Source organism: Nasonia vitripennis, chromosome 2, assembly GCF_009193385.2.
Source record: "Nasonia vitripennis strain AsymCx chromosome 2, Nvit_psr_1.1, whole genome shotgun sequence".
Classification (NCBI taxonomy): Eukaryota; Metazoa; Arthropoda; class Insecta; order Hymenoptera; family Pteromalidae; genus Nasonia; species Nasonia vitripennis.
The window spans coordinates 20,243,006-20,266,800 of record NC_045758.1 but is presented as its reverse complement, the minus strand read 5'-3'; the positions used below and the strand labels follow the sequence as shown (position 1 = coordinate 20,266,800).

Sequence of the window (23,795 nt, the reverse complement as noted above, 5' to 3'; positions counted from 1 at the left end):
CATTAGATGAAGTAAATACAGGTAGTTTTAAAGCTGATGTATTTAGAGCTATCTGCTGAACTGGTAGAAATTGAATGTTAATTTTATATTCTGAAATTTTTGTTTCATTGCCGTGACTTCTTGGTAAATACTTATGGTTCTTAGAGTATCCTTTACAATTTTAATTGAGTCGTAATATATGAGGCTTGGTAATAGTCACATATAAATCTGATTTAGAATCGCCGCAAGTTATGAATATATTTTCTTTATTGGTTGGTAAAATATACCAACTAAAACCATTACTCAGAGCCAAAACAAAATCAGCTTGAAAATCAAAATATTTTCTAGAACAGTCATTATCATCTTTGTATTTTATCAAATGTGCATAACAACTTTCTTCCTCGTTAAATGTATGAACGGCAGATGTTATCTCGCAAATTTTAAAATCATTTATAGATGTACAAACATTTAAATCAATTACGCTATACTCTGTAAAATTTGAATCGACAGCAACAGGTTGATTTTTAATACTGTCAAAAATATATTAACGTTTCCATCCTGACATGGGTATTGGTGTGAATTTGTACACAGTATAATCATAGCCAGTTGGTATTGGCGTATGAAATACATAAATAAGTTTACCAGCGGACAAAATAATGTTAATCTTACTAATTTTCATGTACATTACATAATAATTTTTATTTAAAGGAAATAGTAAGCCTTGGTGAAACCATTTTGAATGTATTGTGCGTAAAGCGTCCATAAATTTTGTGGGTGATATTAATCTAGGCGACACAACTCCAAGTTTTCCATCAACAATCGAGTCATAGATTAGATTGACATTACCTAATAAATTATCTATATGAATATTTAAATTTAAAATGCATTTTAGCATATTATCATTAAAAGAATGTTCATTCAGGACTGTAATGATTCCATCCTTGATAATTTTCATATTTTGTTTATAATTTTCAGTTATATTTATAAATTTGCGCAGAGTACTCTTGATAATGGCTGTTTGGTCATTTAAAAGTGTCGCTATGTGGCCCGTATGATTATATACGTCATCTATATTTGTTTATCAATTCTTTCAGCATCGTCGGCTGACATAGTGCCAAATAAAAAATGTTGTATTGTTCCGACTATATTAAATAACCCTCTTTTTTCTCTTTTCTTATCGCTTAAGGAGACTAAAAAATCAATTTTTTGTTGAATTGAATAAAGACTTTTATACATATGATCTAACTCTATTCCATAAATGCACGGTTTAAATGTAGAACATTGATTTCGAGGATCTTGTAATGTTGTATTCACCTCATTTGCATGGCTTTCTAACTCAAGTATGTCAACAAAATGGATCGTCGTCCAAATCTCATGGTAAAGTTTGGCTTGAAACAGCTCTTCTGGTAATATTGGTGTCGTTATAGGTATTAATTCATAGGGTGAATTTTCATCTCCACGTATATGTAATAGAAAAGCTAGTGCAAATATCAAGCAAAACATCTGAAACAATGAAATTTTAAGTTTTTTACAGATTTTTATTCGTCGCAAATTTTTTACTTGTTTTGCAATTATAAAATTTTTAACATATCCTACATTAAAAACATTTGAGAATGTTCTACGGTTTTTTACACATTTGAATTCAAATTTTTATACGAATTTTCTTTTACACATAAGCTTTTTTATTGAACATAAATAGATAATTAGTACTGAACATTTAATACAATAATATTGTACACAATGTTATTGTGTAGAAAATGTAATATTAATCATTTCTTTGTGTTCAATGTTTTTGATTATGGAAGCAGGTACGGAATGTTTTAAATAAAAGAAAAGAACATATATTCGCTTTTATGTGCTCTCTTCTTGACTGATCTAACTGGACTAACTATCGAAACCCATTCTTTGTACTTCGGAGGTCTCAGTCTCCAAACTACTTATCTTTGTTTACGAATACGCGTGAGAGAAAGAAAAGGTTCGGTTTCGATGACGTACTATTGAAATGAATGTTATATATAACTTGATCATTGTTATGTATATATCATATGAGTAAACTAATTCCCGTTAAGCTTGATAAATAATGAATTGATATTGAAATTTTTGCATATATTTCAACAAATGTAAAAACATACGTGTAAAAAGAATTCATATAAAAATTCGTGTTAAATTTTTGTGTATAAAACGAACCCTACCAACGAATGTTAAGAGTATGCAATGTGAAACTTTGAAGATATATTCGTCTAATGTATACAAAATTCTTGTTTTTCCCAATATTGGTTACCGAACATATTTGCGTAATTTTCGATTTCAAAGTTGGCAGGTTAATATGAAGCGAGGTAAAATTGTCGATGAACATGTAAGACTGCCATGTTTTTAAAGTTTAGAGAATAAAATAAAAAACTACAATATACTCGTAATAATATTAAGAAGACCTATGCAAAATTTCAGCTTTCACGTAAAAATTTCTAAGAAAACAAGAGTAATATAAATATAATCCGAATCTCGTAGGCTGCTATAAATAAAAGTATTACAAATTAAAATAAAAAGAATCAAGTACTTGTACGTGGTGCAATTGAACTCGCTAACCATGCATTAATATAAAGTATAAAATATACTACATTTTGCCGCCGGGAGTGCGAAATGTATGTACACTCGACACGTAAAATATCTGATTCGAGCTATTTAAATTGAACATCGTGTAATATGGACATTTTTAAAAATGAGCTTGATTTTACCTCTTAACACTCTATCTCGACTTTGATTTCGGCAAATCCCATATTACACGATGCAAAATTCAAATAGTTCGAATCAGATATCTTGCTTGTCAAGTGTACTAGCTTTCGACGCAAAAGTGCGAAATGTGCCAGTCTTCGACGCAAAAGTTTATAATATACTAGTTTTCGACGTAGAAGTGCGAAATGCACTAGTCTTCGACGCAAAAGAGCGTAATAATGTACTAGTCTTCATTGCAAAAATGCAAATAATATTTTCATATCTAACATATACACTAACTTAACTTTTACTTGTACTATTTAAAATGAAAAAGTATTTGATATAAATCTACTGCAGTGCATTATTTGAATAATGTCATTATGTAGTGCGGACACTATTTTATTGCATTACAAACCTAGCATGTTTTTTCAATAAATATTTATTTTCTTTGCTATAAAGTTTTTAAATGTCAATCGTATTCAAATATTTAATCTAAATTTCTAGCATTTATATGAATAAATAAAATATGTGGACATACCGTAATTCTGAATAAATTCTTCGAAAATAATAAAATATTCTTCTAGGATTCAGAAACCAATCAATAAGCTGGTATCACAAATTAAAAAACTGTGAAGGCACACACTCAAAAAACAATAATTTTTTTATTTCTAATAGATTTTTAGTTAAAAATGACTCTGGAATACACTCTTTAGAGCACGATGTTACTTCGATGAGATACCAAAGTGTTCTGACCTATGATTAACCAGCTCGAGTAATGAACTGAGAAAGTGGCGTTGACATTCATAATTTATAAACATTTAGTATGCGGTGACAGGATGTTTGGATGAGTTCGGTTATATGATACGTCGCGAATGATTTTTTCCAGAGTGCATTTGAGACACTGGTATTTATATCGCACTAAATAATCTGAATTAAAATTTTTTTTTCGAAATTCTATTTCGAGATTACCAAAAATTTAGTAGTATATAAATTACGTTTCATATGTTTCATGCTTTCGTAAAATAAAGAACATCAAATAGTATAGTATAGCTATGATTTTGAAAATACTAATACTTTTTATTATATAGAAAAATCAAGAACCATAAAAGGAGTTATAAAAATAATTATATTTCAAAACGGAGTTGTTAATAAACACAGAGTTAAAAATAAATAAGTTGTGATGGTCAGGATCATTTATAACTTTGTATAAAAACTTTGTATAACTTTAAATTAACATTTTTATCTTTCTATTAAAAAATAGGTCTAACAAAAAAATTTTATTCAAGTAATTTACAAAGTTTTCTGAGTATCGCCGCGAAATCAAAAATATTTTCGCATGACGCATTCAAACGCGTCTCGGTTCCCGCCGTCCCGCCGCTGCGCGCGGAGAGAGCGGCGGCGGCCATGTCGTCTGCGCACTCCCCTCCCCTGCCTCTACACCAAGCAAATTTCTTTTTCATTAATTATTTCGGAACTTTGCGCTCATCGGGATCGATTAAAAAATCGTTTCCAATGCAAAATTTAACGCTCTTTCTATTGATGCCAGCCATTTTCTCATAGGTCAAGCCGATCTCGAGATATGAGCAAAAATAACTTTCGCACGCTGTTTTCGCATAGAACCCCTCATTCTAGGAAGCTGCAAATTTCAGAATCGGCTTTTCCGACCCCGATTTACCAAATATCCAAAATGCATCCACTTCTACCGCAGGGCGATTTCACAGCTAATTTTACTGGACTATAAGGTTATGCGCTTTGATAGATCCTAGGAAGGTAATTTTAAATGACTATATAGCCCTCTATTGACGTGCGGACTGACTGTGCGCATATGAATCACGTGCTTAATCCCAATGATATATGTACAATAACGCTCTGAATTGGCCCATTTTTGTCTTTAATTCGATACTAATAGTAATTTCCCTTTTATAGATGTTATATATTTCTTAGCTCGTCTCAGCCTGCTTATTCTGCTTACACAAAGCGTGTATCAAATAATATTATTTTTCAAGGGCCTCAATGTAGCATTTTTTAAAAAAATACATAGCAAATGGACGGCGTAATTTCTCATTTACTATGTATCTAATAATTGCAATATGCTCGAGGGCCTTTGATCTTCTATTTTTAATAATTGAAATAATCTAATAGAGATATTTGTTTTGATAACATCCATCAATAGTACCATTATTCTTAAAATAATTTTCTTGCAATTTTGGACTTTATATTAGATAAATAGTAAACAAACTGTAGCAGGTAAAATTAACAAAATATGTACGTTCAATAAGTGCTTATTAGATGCATGTACAGGTAAACATTAACCGTATAAATATTTTAAATTACAAATAATTGTGCTTAGTGTTCAATTTTTTATTTGGTTGTTTCACTCCTTAATAAATCCTAAAAAAAGATGGTGAACACTGTAAAAATTGGGAAAATATAAATAAAATCCAAAATCAACAATCCTAGTTTTCATTATTATTTTTTTCTCTGTAACGTTTGCCATTTTTAAAGTGTAAATTACTCCCAGAAAAAATGGACAGTGTGATAAAAGTGTTACTTAGGTACATAAAAGTGTAATTTTATACTGGCCAGTCCAAGGCACGATAACTGCTTAATAGGCCATAGCGAAGGATTGCTTGAATTCCGAATTATGAGAAACACGCGCTGTACCTCGAGGGATATGCATAAGCATATACTCTTTTGTGAATTTTTTTCATATTTTTCTATTTTATTAAAACGGGAATGTGAATATGCATTTTAGATAATGTGTCATTAAGTATTGGTAGCGCAAATCAATTTTCCATCCATGGCTATATGCATAACCTACTAAAATTGGTTTTCACGAAATACTTTTTTTAATGGGTTCTAGTACAAGATTCGGGTCAAATATAAAATTATAGTAATCAATTAGCTTTTCCGTTGCTTTAAAGTGTTGATTTACATAATTATTAGTTAATTTTATTAATGTTAACGTTTCTCTAATTGGCTCGGCAGTCCTGAGGCAGCACTTTAGTTAAAAATCTGACGAAAGTAAAATGCACTGAACGAAAACTACTTAACGAGCTGGCCAGTTACTTTCAAATTGGGCATGCACGGGTTAAAAACTGTTGATTATTCCTACCAGGGATGGGACATTTTATAATGCTTATATCATACTTTTCGAATAAGTATGTCATATTTTTTTAACAGCTCTGTCACAGTTTTGAATAACATATCGTCGGTCCCTACGAAGAGTAGTACGGTTCAGATTTGCTATCACTGAAAAAAAAAACAGTCGTTTCTGCTGTAAAGTCCGGTAGTTTTAACCGTTCTGCCACCGTAACGACTGTTCAGTAAGAACAACGGTGTACCACTGGTAGTTTTGGCGAGTCGCGACTCGTAAAATTGGTCGCTTATGCGGGACACCAGCAAAAACGACCGAACTGATTCTTTAAAACTACTGAACTCTACGGTAATCTTGGCGAGTCTTCGAACAATGATGGATTACTGGTGTGAGTTCAGTTAAAATGGCTGTGTTTTTTTTTCAGTGTACGAAAACTAGTACGGTGCAGATTTGCCGCGAAGACTAGTACATTTCAGATCTTTCCCACATGAAAAAATCTAATTGTTTTGGAGAAAATTTTGGTTAAAACTAATAGAATTGCAATATTTTTAAAGTTGACAACAAATTTAAAAAAATTTCGAAATTAACAAAGTTGTTATGAGATTTAATATTAATTTTTTTCTTCTAATTAAAATTTCAATACAAATTTTTCAAAATTTTTTTGGCAACTTTGAAAATATTGCAATTTTATTAATTTTAACCAAAATAACTACTTGTTTATCTCCAAAACAATTGGATTTTTTCATGTGGGAAAGATCTGAAATGTACTAGTCTTCGCGGCAAATCTGAACCGTACTACTCTTCGTAGGGACCGACGATATGTTCAATCCAAAAATTGGGCATTTATAAAAAGTGTGAGTAAGTGTGACATACCTGTTCTAAAACCGTAACTAATGTATTTTAAGACTGTTCATTACATCATAATATAAAATCACAATTTTCTGAAAAAAAGTGTGATAGTATCAATACGCAGTATTATATGTTTTCTGCTTCTAAATGCTTTAAATGTAGATAATTTATATAATACAAAAGTGTGATATAATGAACATAATATGATGCAAATATGATAAACTATGACAAACCATCATATTTTGTCTCAACTACGACAAAAACTTATGGTTTTATCACACTTCTGTTGCACTCTGGTCACATTTTTATCACACTTACGCCATATACAATTATTTCTACTAGGGATCTTATTTTTATTAGCTCGAGCGTGTGAAATAAAACCGCTTTCTATAAGTTGAAATTTTAGTCAAGATAAAACTCGTTAAAAATCTATAATTAAACTAGCAATTAGGGATCCATATTTTTTCATTTGATTTATGAATCAAAATTTATGAATGGTATCGTACTCAAATCTATACATAATTATAATTATCCCTGGGTAAACGAGATCTAATCCCCGATTTGAATAATATTACTAATGTCGTAGGTGCGGGCACTACTCTTTCATGACTGAGAGGCATTTCAATCAAGTGTTTTATATTGTAAAGAACATACTACAATGGCTGAGAGTCGAATATTTTTTTACGTTTTTCTCCTTTCTTCCTCTGACTTTTTGTAAAAGATTCATCATCGTTTCAAGTGGAACGTTGAATAAAAAAAAAACTAATCAATTGTTGTTATTTTAATAAAGTTTATTAATTAGTCAACACAAACGTACTCGAGTGATATTTTCTTTTTAACCTATTATTAAATTATTAAATAAGACTTTTTGCGCAACTTGTTGTTTTTTTACTACTTTTTTTGGTTTGATACTTACGAGCGTTTCACACATTTGGATTTTATGCACTTCTGATATCAACCGGATGGATGCTTTATTTACTCACTTTTTTTTAATTGAGACATTTTTAATAATAAAACAGATACAGGCAAAATATTTATTAAATACAATTGGTAGAACAATATAACCAGGCGAAATAATCTAACAGTTAACTTAGACTTACTCGACTTGGCACACATAGCGTTTGGCAAATAAGCACTTGACCTTCTCAAATCGTCACTTCAATATACTATTCAAAACTTTATTCGACTAAATTTTATTATTTGCAAACGTCTAAAGTTAATTATTACTTTTTATTTTTGGCACATGTTTCATTTTACAACAACAGATCAAAGGCACTATACATACAATTTTTGTGTATTTTTGGACTAGTGTTGCTTGCGTTGCCAAATGGTATGTTGTGTACCAAGGGTGTAAAGTAGGCTTTTATAGAATCGACTGCGGAGTTTGCAGTATGAGTCAAGGTAAGAGCGTTTGCAAGCCGAAGATGAGTACTGCAACTACACAAGATCAAGAAGTTAACTTATACGTGACTACTTTTGGACACGGCAACCATGCTCTTGTTTAGACATTATAATAAAAAGGCAACATACACTGAAAAAAAACACAGCCATTTTAACTGAACTCGCACCAGTAATCCGTCATTGTACGAAGACTCGCCAAGATTACCGTAGAGTTCAGCAGTTTTAAAGAATCAGTTCGGTCGTTTTTGCTGGTGTCCCGCGTAAGCGACCAATTTTACGAGTCGCGACTCGCCAAAACTACCAGTGGCACACCGTTGTTCTTACTGAACAGTCGTTACGGTGGCAGAACGGTTAAAACTACCGGACTTTACAGCAGAAACGACTGTTTTTTTTCAGTGTATGAATTATAAGTATTTTACGCACCAAGGGAGAAAAAGTATTGGCAAGCCCATATTTCTCAAAAATTTTTAGAGTGAAAAATGACATAGAAATAATTGAGCCAATCTTTTGCTCGAGTGATGTATTCACTCGAATAGAGTCATTTCCACTCAAAAAGAGTCATCAAAATTTTGCAAAATTTATAAATAAATAAATAAATAGCCATTCGTTCCCGCACGTCTAAATTGTCACCCGAACCAAAGGCGAGAGTGGCAAACATACGAGATATGGGCTGTTCAATTTTCCACCCGTGGTGCGTATACTATTTTTCTCCACATCTGCACCGAAAGTACCACATTCCCTCCGGTGCTGGTGTTAAAAAAAGTATTTCAAGGTCAAAATCGCGAAAATCGTGCATGTGTTACAAAAAAGCTTTTGTGGCCAGCGGTGAAAAAAGGCCACTTTAGAACCGCTTTTAAGGTCTAAAAAACGCGAAAATCGTGCATGTGTTACAAAAACTATTTTTTTTTGGATAGTGAATTTTTGTGTGTTTCTTTAATTTTCGAGAAGTCAAAGAATAATAATTAAATATGTCTTTTTACTTTGCCGCATTTAAGAATAACAATTTTTAAGATGTTTATAAGGATGTAGGTGCTAGGGTGACGATATTGCGACCTCGTCAAAGCCGTAGTTTACATTGTTAGCCTACGATATATTTCATGCCGTCAAAAATAAATTATTAATTGTTTGTTGTTGTGTTAGTTACCATAGAACACAAAGACTTTGTTGATTTAATAGTTCAAAAATTTTACTTAATTAACTATTGTATAAAAAAGTAATGGGCATCTTACTGATTCTTAGTTTCAATTTTCACCTTCATCTCGCGGCGTAGTTTACATTGTTTGCAAAAATGATGCGTAACTATGCAGATATAAGACTTAGTTAATATAATTTATTATAATGGCAACCGCGGAACACTGCATTTTAATGTTATAAGCAATTATATTTATTTTTGTAACACAAGCGCGATTTTCGCGTTTTTCGTACCTATTAAGCGGGCGTAAAGTACCTTTTTTCCATACCTGCACCGAAAGTACCACATTCCCTCCCGGGCGCCTGGAGAGGAATGTGCTTTTTCGGTGCTGGTGTGAAGAAAAATAGTATACGCACCACGGAAGGAAAATTGAACAGCCCATATTTCGTGTTTGCCACCCTCGTCTTCGGGTCGGGTGACAATTTACACGAGATATGGAATGTCCAAGTTTTTTCTTCTATAAGCACGTAATATACTATTTTTTAGACCGACGGGCAAAAAAAAAAATTTAGCGGGCGTTTTTCATTTTCTTTTTGTCCAGCAGGCGCGTTTTTTATTTTTTAAAGAAAATGGTCAATAGCTCACATCAAATATACGTATATGTATGTGTGTGTGTGTTTGTATACGATCATGTACACATGGGTGTATGTATAAACGCGGCCATCAGAACATGCGTTACAAAAAATATGGTGTGCACCAAGGGCTAAGTGGGCTTTTTGGCCTCGTGAGGTACTGCAAACTTAACACTCGGCCCAAAAAAGTCCACTTTAGGCCCTTGGTACACAATATACTATTATTATTTTTGATTCAAAAAATGTTTGAGGTTAGGTAAGCTAAGACCTTTTAACATGGCTCCGACCACCCCTTAATATACACTCGACTTGTACATGACGATACTTACGGGTCTGCTATAACAAAAATTTATAACTTGTTTAAACGAATTTTGTGAATGTATCTGTACTTAAAAAAATATCATTTTTTTTTATTAGGTATGACTAAGTGCAACCACAAATACAACAGCATGCCAGCTAAGACTTCTTCGCTCCTTCCATTCCGGCATGGCTCAAAACGAAAGTCCAGTAATCGAAAGTCAATGTGCACTGTTTCGTAATTTTATAAATACTTCATGATCTCGTACTGTTTCATTTTCTTTTCCTTTTTTTTATTGTAATAAAATTAAAAGTTTTGCAGAAAAAGATGTTAAACTTGTACTATACTTGCCGGTCAAAGCTTGCGCCTTGAAAGAGTATCTTTGTAACTGTCGAAAAGTTCTGTGTTTGTTTCGACGACCGACGCACAGATCTGCAAGCAATGGTCATACGAATAGTCATGCGACCTCGAGAGTCAAGAAACTTGAGAGTTTCTCCATAGTTTAAAGGGCTTTAGGTCTCTCGAGTAAAAGAACGTTTTCGAACGTTACAAGACAAACGAGGAAGATTGATCGGTAGAGCAATAATAAGTGAAGATCGTTCGTTGCCCGGCGAACCAAACATGCGGAAAAAAGAGGGTTAACTGCTTGCGAGAAGTCATTGTGTGCGGTCGAGTTCTTCGAGTGTTTCGAATCATTATAGTTTGATTAATAAATCATCATTCACTAAAACAAAGTTTTCTGGCGTATCATTTTACAATCTTTGTAAGTGAAAATCTTAAGTATACAGTCGTAATTATTCTTGATGGAATGTATTATGGAAGATGAAAAGTAGTACAATAATTTTTGTAAGTTTTTGGTTTTAGTTATTTTTTTACTGTTTGATTGTTTTCTTTCTTTTTTTCACAAACTTCATTGAAACTTCTTTGGAAACAGTTCATTTTCTCTTGGAAAAATATTACCCACGATCTTTTCAGAAAAACAGTAAATACAGTACTCCTTTTGTTGTATTATTACATTAGATGTTCGTTAAACTTTTTGTTGAATTATTAATTTTTTTTTTATTTTATTCTCTAGTAGTGAAGTTTGAATGCTTGATTTTTTAAAATTTTCTAATATCTTAAACAGCATTTATTGAATCAGTATTTTTCTCGTTGAATAAATTCACTTAAATTAAAGGAAAATTGCATTAGTAGCGTTTACATACATTATGCACCAGTCGTTTAGAGCATCAGAGGGTGGTAACACTAACTAATCGTTTCCGCAGATTTCGACGCTGATGCATAACCCGAGTGGCCATATGAGTACGAGAATAGATAAAAAGCGACAAAACATTAGGATTTATTTTTGTTACAGAAAATAAGCTGTTTACAAAATGGATGATTTTAATGTTCAAGTACAATTTAAACAGAAGCAGTTAAAAAATATTTATATACCTGTGTTGTAAATATACACAATAATACATACCCAGTTAAAAATAACCATAGGTGGATCATTGGGCTGTCTTTAGAACGCAGAATTTTTAAATTTTAGTCTAAGAAATGAGAGCGTGCGGAGTGTGAATAAATGCACCGAGACTAAGTAATTGAATTATCATTTTTAGATAAAAAGTTTATATACCTGTAGGTATTTTGTTAAAAAATTGTTTTTAGCTTATAACTATATATCAAACCATTTTTAATACGCATAAAAACAAAAATAGAGTTTTCTCCACACCTGCACCGAAAGTACAATTTTCCTCCCGGGCGCCTGGAGAGAAATTTGCATTTTCGGTGCTGGTGTGAAGAAATAGTATATCACTATAGGGGCGAAAGTTGACTTTGATTATGGTTGAGCAATTAATCATCATCCTCGCTTGAAAAAGTCAATTCGCCCCTTGTTGTGTACCGTGCTTTTTATAATCAGTGCATCGATAACGCTCCTTTTAGCCTGCCTGTAAAAGCAGAGTCGTTCAGTATCTCATAGTAAAATTTCGTTGTAAATCTGAATTTTGTTTGATATCACATGGACCGATGGTATAAACATACATGTATGAGATGCGTCACACACATATACACACGAAAATGCAAATATCTGAGGCGAAAGTGTTTTTTTCCTATAAGGGCGGAAGTGAGTACTTTCGCCCCTAGGTAAAAAAAAGTACGAAATTTCTTATTTTTGAAAATTGAAAATCACGACCGAATGCTTAACTTTTTTTTGAATAGCTCCTGAACTATATTTAAAAACCTATATTGATATGTACTATTTTTGGAAATGCCAAGAGCTGATGAATAGCTATCGATAAAATTCCTTATACAATCATTCCAATTGACTGATTAGAGATTTTGGTCCTAATCACCGATGCCAAGCAAAATGTGAAATTCTTAATGTAGTCAAAGCCACAATGAGTGTTCCAGTGGGTATATTTTGAGTTTAGTTTAGTTAGACGAGACATTTTGCAATATTGTCATGCCAATAAAAACAATATTTATTAATTTGTCTACTCAGATAGCATGTCTTGATGAAATAAAATTTGATGACATTTCATCAATATGTGTGAGTTTGATCTAACCTCCTAACCTCAAATTAGCCTAACTTTGTCTTTGCCAGAATTCTGCCCACGATCTGTCGCCAGAAGTTTCTGGGCACTAATTAGTGACGCGGCCAGAAAATCTGGTGAACTTTCTACCAGGGTGATGTTTTAAGAACTCTTGTCCATCTCGGGCCTACGGCGCCCCAATATGAACCGAGAAATACCAACAACTTCTTTTTACAGCTTATATAATATTATTCATATTTTAATTGTTATATTGCTACACCTTTATTGAATATGTTCATCGTATACATCGTACACTGAAATTGAATACTCGCTATAAGTTATGACAGTAATCTATACTGTATGTATAGCAGTAGATACCGATTTTCTTAATATTTCGGTACTTTTTTTTATACATAATCTGTTTTCTGTCGTACCTATGTTATTGACGAATCCTATACAGGGTCTGTACTAGATTCGTAGGTATAAAAAAGTATATTATCTTAATATTACGGTATTTTTCAGGAAAAGATCGGAGACTACTGTACACCATGTATTCAATATAAATAACAAACATAAGTTGTAACAAATACCAATTTAGTGTATGTATATACGATAAACATATTAAATAAATGCACATTACAATATATAAAATTTTATATCGTTGCTCCTAACGAAGACTAGTACTTATACATTTCTCGCGTCGAAGAAATGCATTGCGCGGCAGGAGTGCGAAATGTACTAGTTTTTCGCGTCGGGAGTACGCGTAAACTAGTAATGTATTAGTCATGTAAATGTATTAGTCTTCGTAACGAGAGTGCGAAATGTACTGATTTTTGACGCAAAAGCGCGTAATGAACTAGTCTTCGACGCAAGAGAGCGTAATGTATTAGTATTCGACGCGAGAAATGCAAAAGTACTAGTCTTCGTTGCGAGAAATGCATATTTACTAGTCTTCGTTATTTAGGAGCGATGATGTTATATTGAATTCGGCATATGAAAAGTTCCATATTTGAAAATGTAATCACGCATGATTGTTACAATTTTTTTATGGTATCCCGAATTTAAAAGAATTATCACGATTCGATCGTTCCTTCTTGTACGCCTGTCTGGACGTGCACTAAAGCGCGCGACGAAACGTAAACAACAAGATGCTTAACCCCGAAAAATACATAAATACGTTTATTTTGTTTTGAGAGTTATCTTTATATGTTCACATTTTATTGAGACAAAAAAGTGTAAGGGTGAATTTCAAACAATACGTCAACAAGCATTAGGAGTTTAAAAAATACATTTCATGCATCGAGTTACATAACCTACAAAAATGTGTGTTCATGGAATACTTATTTTTTTGAAGGTTAAAATACAATATTCGGGTCAAAACATGTTATACATTGTTATATAAGTGTTTTTCATTAGTTTCATAAGATTTTTTGAATAATTATGAGTCAATAGTTTATTACTTGTCTTTACTTCACTCTACAGTCCTTGGCCAGTGGCATAAAAACTGGCGAGTCACTACTGCTGAACTCATTGGCCAGTTCACTGTGAACGGAATAAACTCTGTACAGAAGCATTTGCATAGCAGGATATTTGATCATCATTTCTTAAACCATAAATATTCCAACAGCTCTCAGAGATCTAATTTAATTTACTGTTTTGATTTTGAATATCTAAAATATTTTTCGACACCGACCATCGACGATCTTGCATCACCCTTGGTCGATCAAATTGGCAATAATTTGGCATATTCAATTCTTGAAGATCCTGGCGATATTTGTTCCTTAATCTGTTATATTGAAGAATAGCGGATATTTCAGCTTTGATAGATGAAGGATCAAGATTAATAATGTGTAAACCTTCTAATTTTGTAACTCGCGATAAGGCCACATAAGTTTGGCCAGAACTAAATATACAATTGCCTACAGCATTTTCTAAGCTTAAACCTTGACTTTTATGTATAGTTATTCCATAACTGTTACAGATTGGAAACTGTTGACGTATTATATATACCTTATCGATAATAACAAACTTATATTCAAGTCGAGGTATTGAATATTCCATCACATTCTGCAATATTATACGTATATTAGTAACTTCGTCGTTTTTATCTTTAGTTACTGAAGTAACTATTCCTATGGTTCCATTCACCAATCCAATCGAGACATCAATATTTCTGCTTATCATAACTTTTGAATTAATTTTGATTGTAATTATACGTTCGATTCTAGGTAAATTATCATAGTATGCACAGAGTTCGTGCAACATTTCAATATAATTTGCAGTAGAGAATGTCAATTGTCTTTTTTGCAATATTGTTATATCATCTTCTAATACAAAACCTAGTCTTATTCTCGAAAGTATTTCATTGTATTCTTTATCATGTTTTTGTCGCATGTTAATGGTTAACTCATCATACTCAAATAAAGTCCATAAATTGAAGGAATTAATAGAACCAATGTATTTGTCAATTTCTTTTTTTGTTAATTCAACGAAAGCAAATCCTTCACGAACAGGTGGTAACTGTAATAAATCGTCAAAAACAATAATGTTTATCTTCCCAAACCAACTGTCATCACAATCAGAAGTATTAAATATTTCAGTGAGACGCAAATGTATATACATAAGTGTAATATTTGACACCATCGATATTTCATCAATAATAATTAAATTGACATTTTGTAAACTTTTTCTAACTTGTTTTAAAGCTGCAGGTGATAATTCTTTATATTTTGCTGTGCAGCCATGTTCTATAGGTAAGTGCAAGAGTCTATGGATTGTAAGGCCTGAAATATTGTATCCTGCAATTCCAGTAGGAGCTGTAACAGCCGTATCCTTCTGACAAATAACTTTATTCCACGCGACTAAAGCTTCAATAAGAAAACTTTTTCCAGTGCCACCTCGTCCACTTATAAAAATTCTTAAAGTATTATCAGATTGTAAAACGTTTGTAATTTTGTTAAAAATTTTCGATTGATCATCATTGAACTTTAATATATAGTTTTCTGTGTCTGCTTTATTCATAGCTTTTTTGTCAGCCATGACTTTGAAATCTTTCATAGCATTTTCTACATCAATTGGGATGCAACCTTCTGGTAAATTGTCTGATTTGAATTTATCATCATTTTCTTGAGTTTCTAATAATTGATTCTGAATTATCTCATTCATCTTTTCCATAGCTTCTTTTAATTGTTTCGCATTTATCGTGATATTTCATTGCTTCGGCGAGTTTGCATTGTATTTTTGCGAATGCATTTGTATATGATTCTTCTCCGCCTTTTAATTCATCAGTATCTCTCCATGGTTGAAATAATAACAATAACGAATAGTAATAAGATTCTGGTTCATTTACGGGATTGTACTTACAATGATTAATGAGGTAAGGTTTTATACTTTTTTTATAAAATAGACCTCCATCCATTTCATAATATTCTGCTTTGTATACTGGCTTTTTTTTTGATGATATCAAACCATTTAGCAAAATCATACAAACATAGCGCTTCTAATTGCGTTGGCCTTTTTGAATAATAATTGTCAATAAAAGAATCGTAGAAAATATCCGTTGATTCTGGTGGAAGATTCTTAATTTTTTTAAACGGTTTGAGTTTTCTATTTCGAATCATTCTTACATCTAACCATCTAATTATCGTATCGCTATCAGTAGCATGAAGAGGATGTCCTAAGAGTGTATCAGCTGCTTCAATTGCTCCACATTCTCTGTGATTTAAAGCCCGCATTGAAAAAGACCAAAGGCGACTGCAGAGATTTTTGTTTGATTGTATATCAGAAAAATCTACTGTGCTTTTTTCTCCTTTAGTTCCATAAAACGATACATATTTAGTTAACAAGTAAGAAGAATCACGAATAAATTGCGCATCATTATTTCTTTCCCAAATTACCAGAAAAGCAGGCATATAATCATTTATACATTGCTCTTCTTACGATCGAGGTAAATCATAAAACCTACTTTTATTTTTTAATTTTCTTTTATTAGCAATAGCCACTGAAACATCTCTCAACACTAATTTAGATGTTACTGGGCGAGGGAATCTAAAACGACATGCGGTTTTAAAACCAGTTTTAGTTTTTTTCTTTCGCATGCAATAGCTATTGTGTTTATGTTGTTGATAAGCCATAACACGTCTATGAAGTTCAGGAGAAACACGTTTATCAGGTATTCGGCATGTAATGTGTTCTAAAATAAAGTTTTGTATGTCCTCATTAGGTGCTTTAGGGCATTTTGTATCCAAAATAAACAATGATAATGTGGTAATCCTCGGCCTTGATATTCGCAAGCGTAATAGTAATGCATAACTTTACCTATTGATTGCGCTGAAGACATTATATAAGCTAACATTGCTTTAAATCTATTATGTATGTACCTAGAAGCCGATACGGGATCTACAGCTATAAGCTCACTAACCGATCTTTTATCATCTTCCCAACCGTTGACTTCACGTATATATTCTGCCAATCCTGACCACATCCATTCACCAGGACTTAAGGTTATAAAAAACGTTGCTGGCCCATATTCATTCATCATGCAGTTCAAATAATTTCTTACTTGTTTCCAATATGCTTCAGTCCCTCGTAATCGAGAAAATATAGTTGATAAGTTTGAATCCAATTGATCTTGTTCTAATTTGTCTAAAAGATCTTGTACTGTATACTTATACCGAGGATTCACAACATTTAATTTATGGAAAATTCCGGCACTAATTTGTCGAATATTATGATTAAACAATAAATAAAAAAGATACTGAATGATAAGTCTAAACTGCGAATGTTTTGAAGTTAATCTAGATCTTATAAAATCGTATTCTCTCAACCTTGTACGTCTCTCTTCATGTTGTCCGAACATTCCATATGGATATAGATCTGGAAAACATTTTAGATCTAAGTCTTGAGCACGAACATCTAATGCAGTAGCATATACTTGAAGCATTTGGTATAATTTTGCATCAGAGTCATTAATTTTTTGTGCATGTAATGGATAAATTGAGTAGTGGTCGTCCCTGTTGAAAATAATGACGCCATAAAATGACGTCATTTTATAACGTCATTTGACGTGTCAGGAATTGGAACAAATAATAACGTCATTTTTTGTTTGTTTAAAACCGATATATGAAAATGAGGTTATTTGTGCCAAATTAATTGCTACTAATAAATGACGTCTTTTTTATTTCATTTTAGCATGCTACTTCAATGACGTCTTTTTTTCCGGCAGAATCAGGAACTCAAAAATGATGTCATTTTCAATTTTAATTTCGGCTTTCAGCGACAATGACGTCATTTTGTAATTACATATATTCAGCTTGTTCGAAAATCAATTGTGATTGCCATTAGGACTTTTTCATAGGAATATAATAATTTATGACACGCCTTGGCGTAAACCTCGATTTACCGCACGCTGGTGCAAAAATGCACTCGCTAAATCTCGGTTTACGCACGTTGTGTCATAAAATATCGTACGATACTAGGGGGGTAAAGGGATTTCACCCTCGTGGGGACTTATAACGTCCCCACGTGGGTGAAACTACTTTAACGCACTAGTATCGTAATATACTACGAACGAACGAAAAGAATCATTTTAGAAAGTATTTTTTATTGAACTTCTAAATGTTGAGAAAATTACATTATTAAAAAAGTTATTTATAGCACTATGACTTTGTAGTCTGACTTATATACGCCGTTTCGTGAAGTATAACTTATGCCAGTATAATTTTAATGTACTAATTTAGAATTGCTACTTCTTATTGAAAGATCTAATAAGAATGTAAGTTTGGGACCGGGCACAAGAATAATTCGTTGTTGCAATTCATATATACACAACTTCTATCTATCATGCTAGTATTGATAACTCTCAAGTCTTGATTAATATCTACTATTCTTTTAATTTGAAAATCATGAATATTGTTATCGTTATTAAATATGTTCGCTATAATTCACGCTCTTGCACACAGTGTATTCCTGATGATTTCCATCTAAACTGTCGACAATAAAAAAAATTATTTGTACAAAATGATTGTCAATTGTCTTGGCGAAAGAATTATTTGACCGCAGTCTTATCATATTACAAGATAAATACGTACATTCCGTTTTTACTAATTTCTTATAAACTACAGCTGAATGAGACAAATTTAATTCCCTTACCCACCGGCGCTTTGGCACAGACGCTTTACCGAAATACCTACCAATATCAGTTTTGAAGGTTTTTGCGCAATCTTTTGTTTCTAAATATTGAATGTAGTCAATAATTATTGAATTAGGATTATTTTGCAACATAAATTTCTTTAAAGTAAATTCGCTTCTTTTTGTCCCAATAATTCTACAAATTTGGTGTATAACACCGTTGGCAGCTTGTACCTGCTTAACAATTTGCCCATTACCGTTTTCGAAGCCGTATCCCGAGTGCAAATACAGACGACCCCAATTGATGACACTGTGATAAATGAAGCAGTTGATGAATATTAAAGGTCATGGCACTTCGAGAATAATAAAATTCTGTTAATGCTACAAATCTGTTTAATAAACCATGTGCTTCATGTACCTGTTCCCTACTAATATTACTTTGCAAAAGTATATAATATGCCTTTACTAAATACGATCAATGTTCAAGGTAACATCTCATTCTAGGAATCATAAACAGAATAACTGTGTTATAATACAGTACCCAATTCTGTAATTCTTTTGCTTTCCAATATTTTCGATCGCGTATCGAGCGAGAGTATCGACTAAGCTTGCTAGGGACTTGTAGATCTCTTAAAACATTGTCAATTGAATTAATTTCAACATTAGTGAATGAGTAAGGCATATTTCTAGTGTCAAACCAATACTTCATGAATTGCTTTGCAATACCCAAATCGATACGATGCATCGGATCTGGAACAAATCCTGAGATGATATTGAAATGGTTCAAACCAGTTAAAACAGAGTTTTTAATAACCCCGTATACAGATTGTCCAGAGGCAACAGATTCTTGCATATGTCTTAAAGTGTCCGCTTCGTTTCTATCATGTATTTCATCATCGAGTAAAATATACTTGACACTACCACCTCTTCCAGTTGCAATGTAATATCCCGGGTGTAAGCACCAGTTACAACCGTAATAACCATTGTATTGAGTAAGTCCTTGCATTGGAGCGTACTACGGAATCATCACACGAACATACAGTATATACATAAATTTTATGCAATGTATTTCTTATATTACAAGCTATTCCTTCATTTGCCAATAAATTCATTTTGGTAACAAACGGTTGAAGAAAAACATTCATATCTGGTTTATTTTTTCCATACCATAAACCGCATACGATTGCCTTTGATGTCCTCAACTTGAAAGGTAACTCATTTATTATTATTTCAATAGGCCAAATAGAAAAAGCAGAGCTTTCAAATACTGGCGAACCGTCGCTATTAAATGTCGCAGTAATAAAGTTATCTTTTTTATCATCTGGCAAGGAAATTCTTAGTTGTTTATACAATAAACTATTATGAAATTCATTAATGTTCTCTTCATCACCCATTCGTGCTTGAACAACAGATTCATAATGAGACCAATTTTCTTCTAAATAATGAGCTATCTCATGTTCTGGATTGATTATAGAAAAAAAATTTCTATTCGCAGGATCTTTTAAACGAAATACTAAATTACAAGGACCGCAACGCGCGCTATGAACCTCCTCACGATTGAATTTTTTAACATATTGTTTACAATTCGGACAGATTGCATGGTAATCAACATTATCTTCAGAATTGAATATTTTATCAATCAAGTAACGTGATTGAGGCAAAACAGACGTAGAAAAAATAAGTTTAGCATTTTAAATAAATCAGCTATAGCCGATTGCGACAAGTTGTAAACTAATGAAAACTTCACAACTGCGAGAAGGATTTCAGCTTTACTAACATTTACCTGCGCGTTTATTACATCTCTTGCATCTTCATCCATTAGTATTTTCTCTAATCCAGCTTGGATATTAATCACTGGTTCTTCAAAAATATGTCGATAATTAATAACATCATCTTCACTGGCATACTCATCATCTTGCTCGTTGATTAGTTGTTCATATAAATCTCCTCTTTGCCTATCCTAAAAATAAAAGTAATACATCAAACTTATGTATATTTTCTTAATTGTTTTGCAATATTTTTATTAATTTTTATATCGTTTAACATAAATAGTTTTAAAAAGCCTTTTTTTATACAGAAAATAGTTTTGAGGGTATAAATACATAATGAAACATGCAGAATGATTTGGAAATAAAATCAAAATTAAAAATTAAGAAGAAAAAAGAAAATTAAGAGACATAAGAAATGATATCAAAGTATCTTAGTAGAACAAACAAGAAACAGTTAGTTTGAATCGTCAAAGTCTCTTTTCAAAGAATTAATATCAAAGTATATCTTATAGTACAATAAACAAGAAAAAGTTACTTTAAATGGTCAAAGACTTATTTCTATGTCAACGAAGCCAAAAAATGTGAATTTGGTTTCAAAAGTTGGCTTGCGATGAGATCAATTTTTGCATTTTTGTGTTTATTTCTACATCTATTTTAGATGGAGACATAAGAATTAATATCAAAGTATATCTTTGTACAATAAACAAGAAAAAGTTACTTGGAATGGTCAAAGTCTCATTTCTATGTTAACGAAACCAAAAAATGTGAATTTGGTTTCAAAAGTTGGCTTGCGATGAGATCAATTTTTGCATTTTTGTGTTTATTTCTACATCTATATTAGATGGAGACATAAGAATTTATACCAAAGTATCAGTATACTCAAAATACTCATTTCAGTATGATAATTTACTTACTTCGTACTCGTAATCAGACTCATAGTCAGTTGCTTCATCAATGGAAATCCTGTTATCAATCTGAACAGCAGAATCAGGTGATGAATTAGAAACTTCTTGTCCTTCAAGAATTTCAATTCTCCAATTGTCATTGTGTGATGATCCATGATGCAGGTTCAGGGCTTTCCGTCGACGATGATGGGTTAGTTACAAATGATTCTTCACTTATTTCTGAATAATTTTCTGCTTCGTTTAATATTTCAGCTACTGCCTGAAAATAATACAACAAATACATACATGTTCACAATCTTTGTTTAAATTTTACATTTCAATATAACATCTGAAATCTTACAGCATAATTATTACGCCATCTCTCATTTTCCATACTGGAATCTGAAGAATCTTCTCTATTTTGTCTTCTTTGGCGGTTGTATCTGGTTGTTCTTGGCGTTTCCAAGTTAGGTTCAAATCTTGCCAAATTGTATGTACCCATTATTTGCATTAAATAATCTGAAATAATATAATTTATTTTAGTTAATTTTTTATAATTTATGAGTTATGAAAATTGATATATTTATATGTACTCTTGCTGTTAGATAATGTTGTATTCTATATTATATATATTTCTGTATAGGTTATATAGAATACTTATTAATATAATGATTTAAAAAGAGAAATTTTGAAATAAACAGTACATTCTCAATTTCAAACGAGATAAATAAATTTGTAGGTTATTAGACTATCACCTACCGTAAATAAATTGATTTATTAGGTTACTTTCAACACAATTTTATATAAACTCCAGTAATAAGAAACAAGTTTTTTTAGATTTGAACGGCTCTATTTGTACGAAAAAATTAACTGACACTTCACAGTTTGTTATTTGTTATCGAATCGATGTGTTTCAAATTCAAACTGCTGTCCGTTGAGTCTTATTTGCCTATAATATATATATATATATATATATATATATATATATATATATATATGTGTGTGTGTGTGTGTGTGAGAGAGAGTGTGTGCAGTGTGTGTCGCCGCAAATGTCGTAAAAGGCACCCGGACCCGGGCAGCGGGGACTGTAGCGCCTCTCGGTGAACATTTTCGTAAGCGGAAGACACGAATAAGACGGAATCACATGGGATCATGGGACGCAACTTATAAAGACGCGGGAAGAAGAATGATAAGATTTCTTTGTACCTATCGAGACTCGAGTATGTCCACTATAGAAAAACAGGCATTGTCAATTTAACAATGATAGGCACCATGGGAAACTAATTTATAACACTGTGTAGAGAGAAATTTATAACGGTTTTGTTTGTTTCTTGGTTGCTGCAAAGAAAGACGACCGTTTATACTGCACACATATGCATGTACTTTTTGCTGGTCATCGATAGCACGTGTCAAGGTAATTTATAATAGATTTATTGATTTTATATTTTCTATATATATACTTAATGAGATTGCTTACATTATCAACAGGAAGTAATATACTTTTAATGAGGTTATAGGTATATAGGTATATTATCTGAATTAACAGTGATATATTGATAAGATTTTTCTAACCTCTTTGAGTGATCGTTTATATTATACAGAATAAAGAATATTAAAGATTGTGGCAATTTTACACTCAGTGTAATAAAAAATTTAAGTTTTTATTTGAAATTACAAAATTAGTGCTCGAAAATCTTTATCATTCATGTTGTTTCAATTAGTTTGTGGGTAAACTTACAGAGTCAAAGTATAAATATAAATTATTATAAATGTATATTAATAATATTATATAAATGTAGACTATCGCTTTAATATAATATAAGTTATTATATTAAAAATGTTTTGCTGGCCATAAGAAATAATTAAATTGTTCTTTTCAACAATTATATGCTCTGAACGAACATTATGTATTAAAATATTTATGATTAATTAATCATTTTAAACTTATGAAGTCCTGTATTTGTTTTCTCAGTAGTTGCAAAATGGATTCCCCAGAAGAAGATGAAAGTGGATTCTCAGAGGCGGAAGGCAATAAAAAGGAAACTTCTGTTAAGAACCAAGAATTGAACGATAACAGAAGAATGTTTGCTGCCATTAGATTGTTTGTTGGGAAAGGAAATGTTAATATCATTTCCGTTGATAAAATAAAGGAATTTGATCAAACGAAGAGTCATTTTCCATATAATGATCCATATTGCCAACGGATTAAATTACATTAAATTATTGTAAATTTTTTTTTCATTTACAGGAGGTTATGTTCAATTTTTAATTGAACGAAATATAATACCGTTTAAGGTAGAAACACAGAAGGAGTTTAAAGCAAGAAAAAATCGTATAAACAAATTTGGACGAGAACTAGGTATAATAATAAGTCAGGAAAGATCAAAACTGAGTAAA

At 31.9% G+C, this 23,795-nt stretch overlaps 2 protein-coding genes across 7 annotated transcripts in view; one reads left to right on the top strand and one right to left on the bottom strand.

Annotated features, from left to right (window-relative positions):
• The window catches only part of LOC100678870, a 78,454-nt gene that overhangs the window by 26,012 nt on the left and 28,647 nt on the right, over positions 1-23,795 (top strand). The window contains exon 10 of one of the 5 annotated variants that reach the window (XR_004226648.2): positions 10,220-10,331. The exons of 2 other annotated variants lie outside the window; for them this stretch is intronic. Coding sequence is in view for 2 of the 3 variants with exons in the window: in XM_031923075.2 (XP_031778935.1) it covers positions 10,220-10,341 (122 nt within the window). In the remaining variant the exon portion in view is untranslated. Of the gene's footprint in view, positions 1-7,223; positions 7,423-10,219; positions 10,835-23,795 lie in introns of those variants that run through there. 2 more of the 5 variants (XM_031923075.2, XM_031923079.2) reach the window with 2 other exon arrangements.
• Positions 15,676-23,795, bottom strand: part of LOC100114533 (GTPase-activating Rap/Ran-GAP domain-like protein 3) — a 282,814-nt gene continuing 274,694 nt past the window's right edge. The window contains exons 16-18 of one of the 2 annotated variants that reach the window (XM_032596355.1): positions 21,760-21,917; positions 21,429-21,678; positions 15,676-20,705 (exon numbers count right to left, since the gene is read on the bottom strand). In XM_032596355.1, the coding sequence (XP_032452246.1) occupies positions 21,556-21,678; positions 21,760-21,917 (281 nt within the window). In that variant the 3' untranslated portion in view covers positions 15,676-20,705; positions 21,429-21,555. Of the gene's footprint in view, positions 20,706-21,428; positions 21,679-21,759; positions 21,918-23,795 lie in introns of those variants that run through there. The other variant, XM_032596356.1, reaches the window with a different exon arrangement.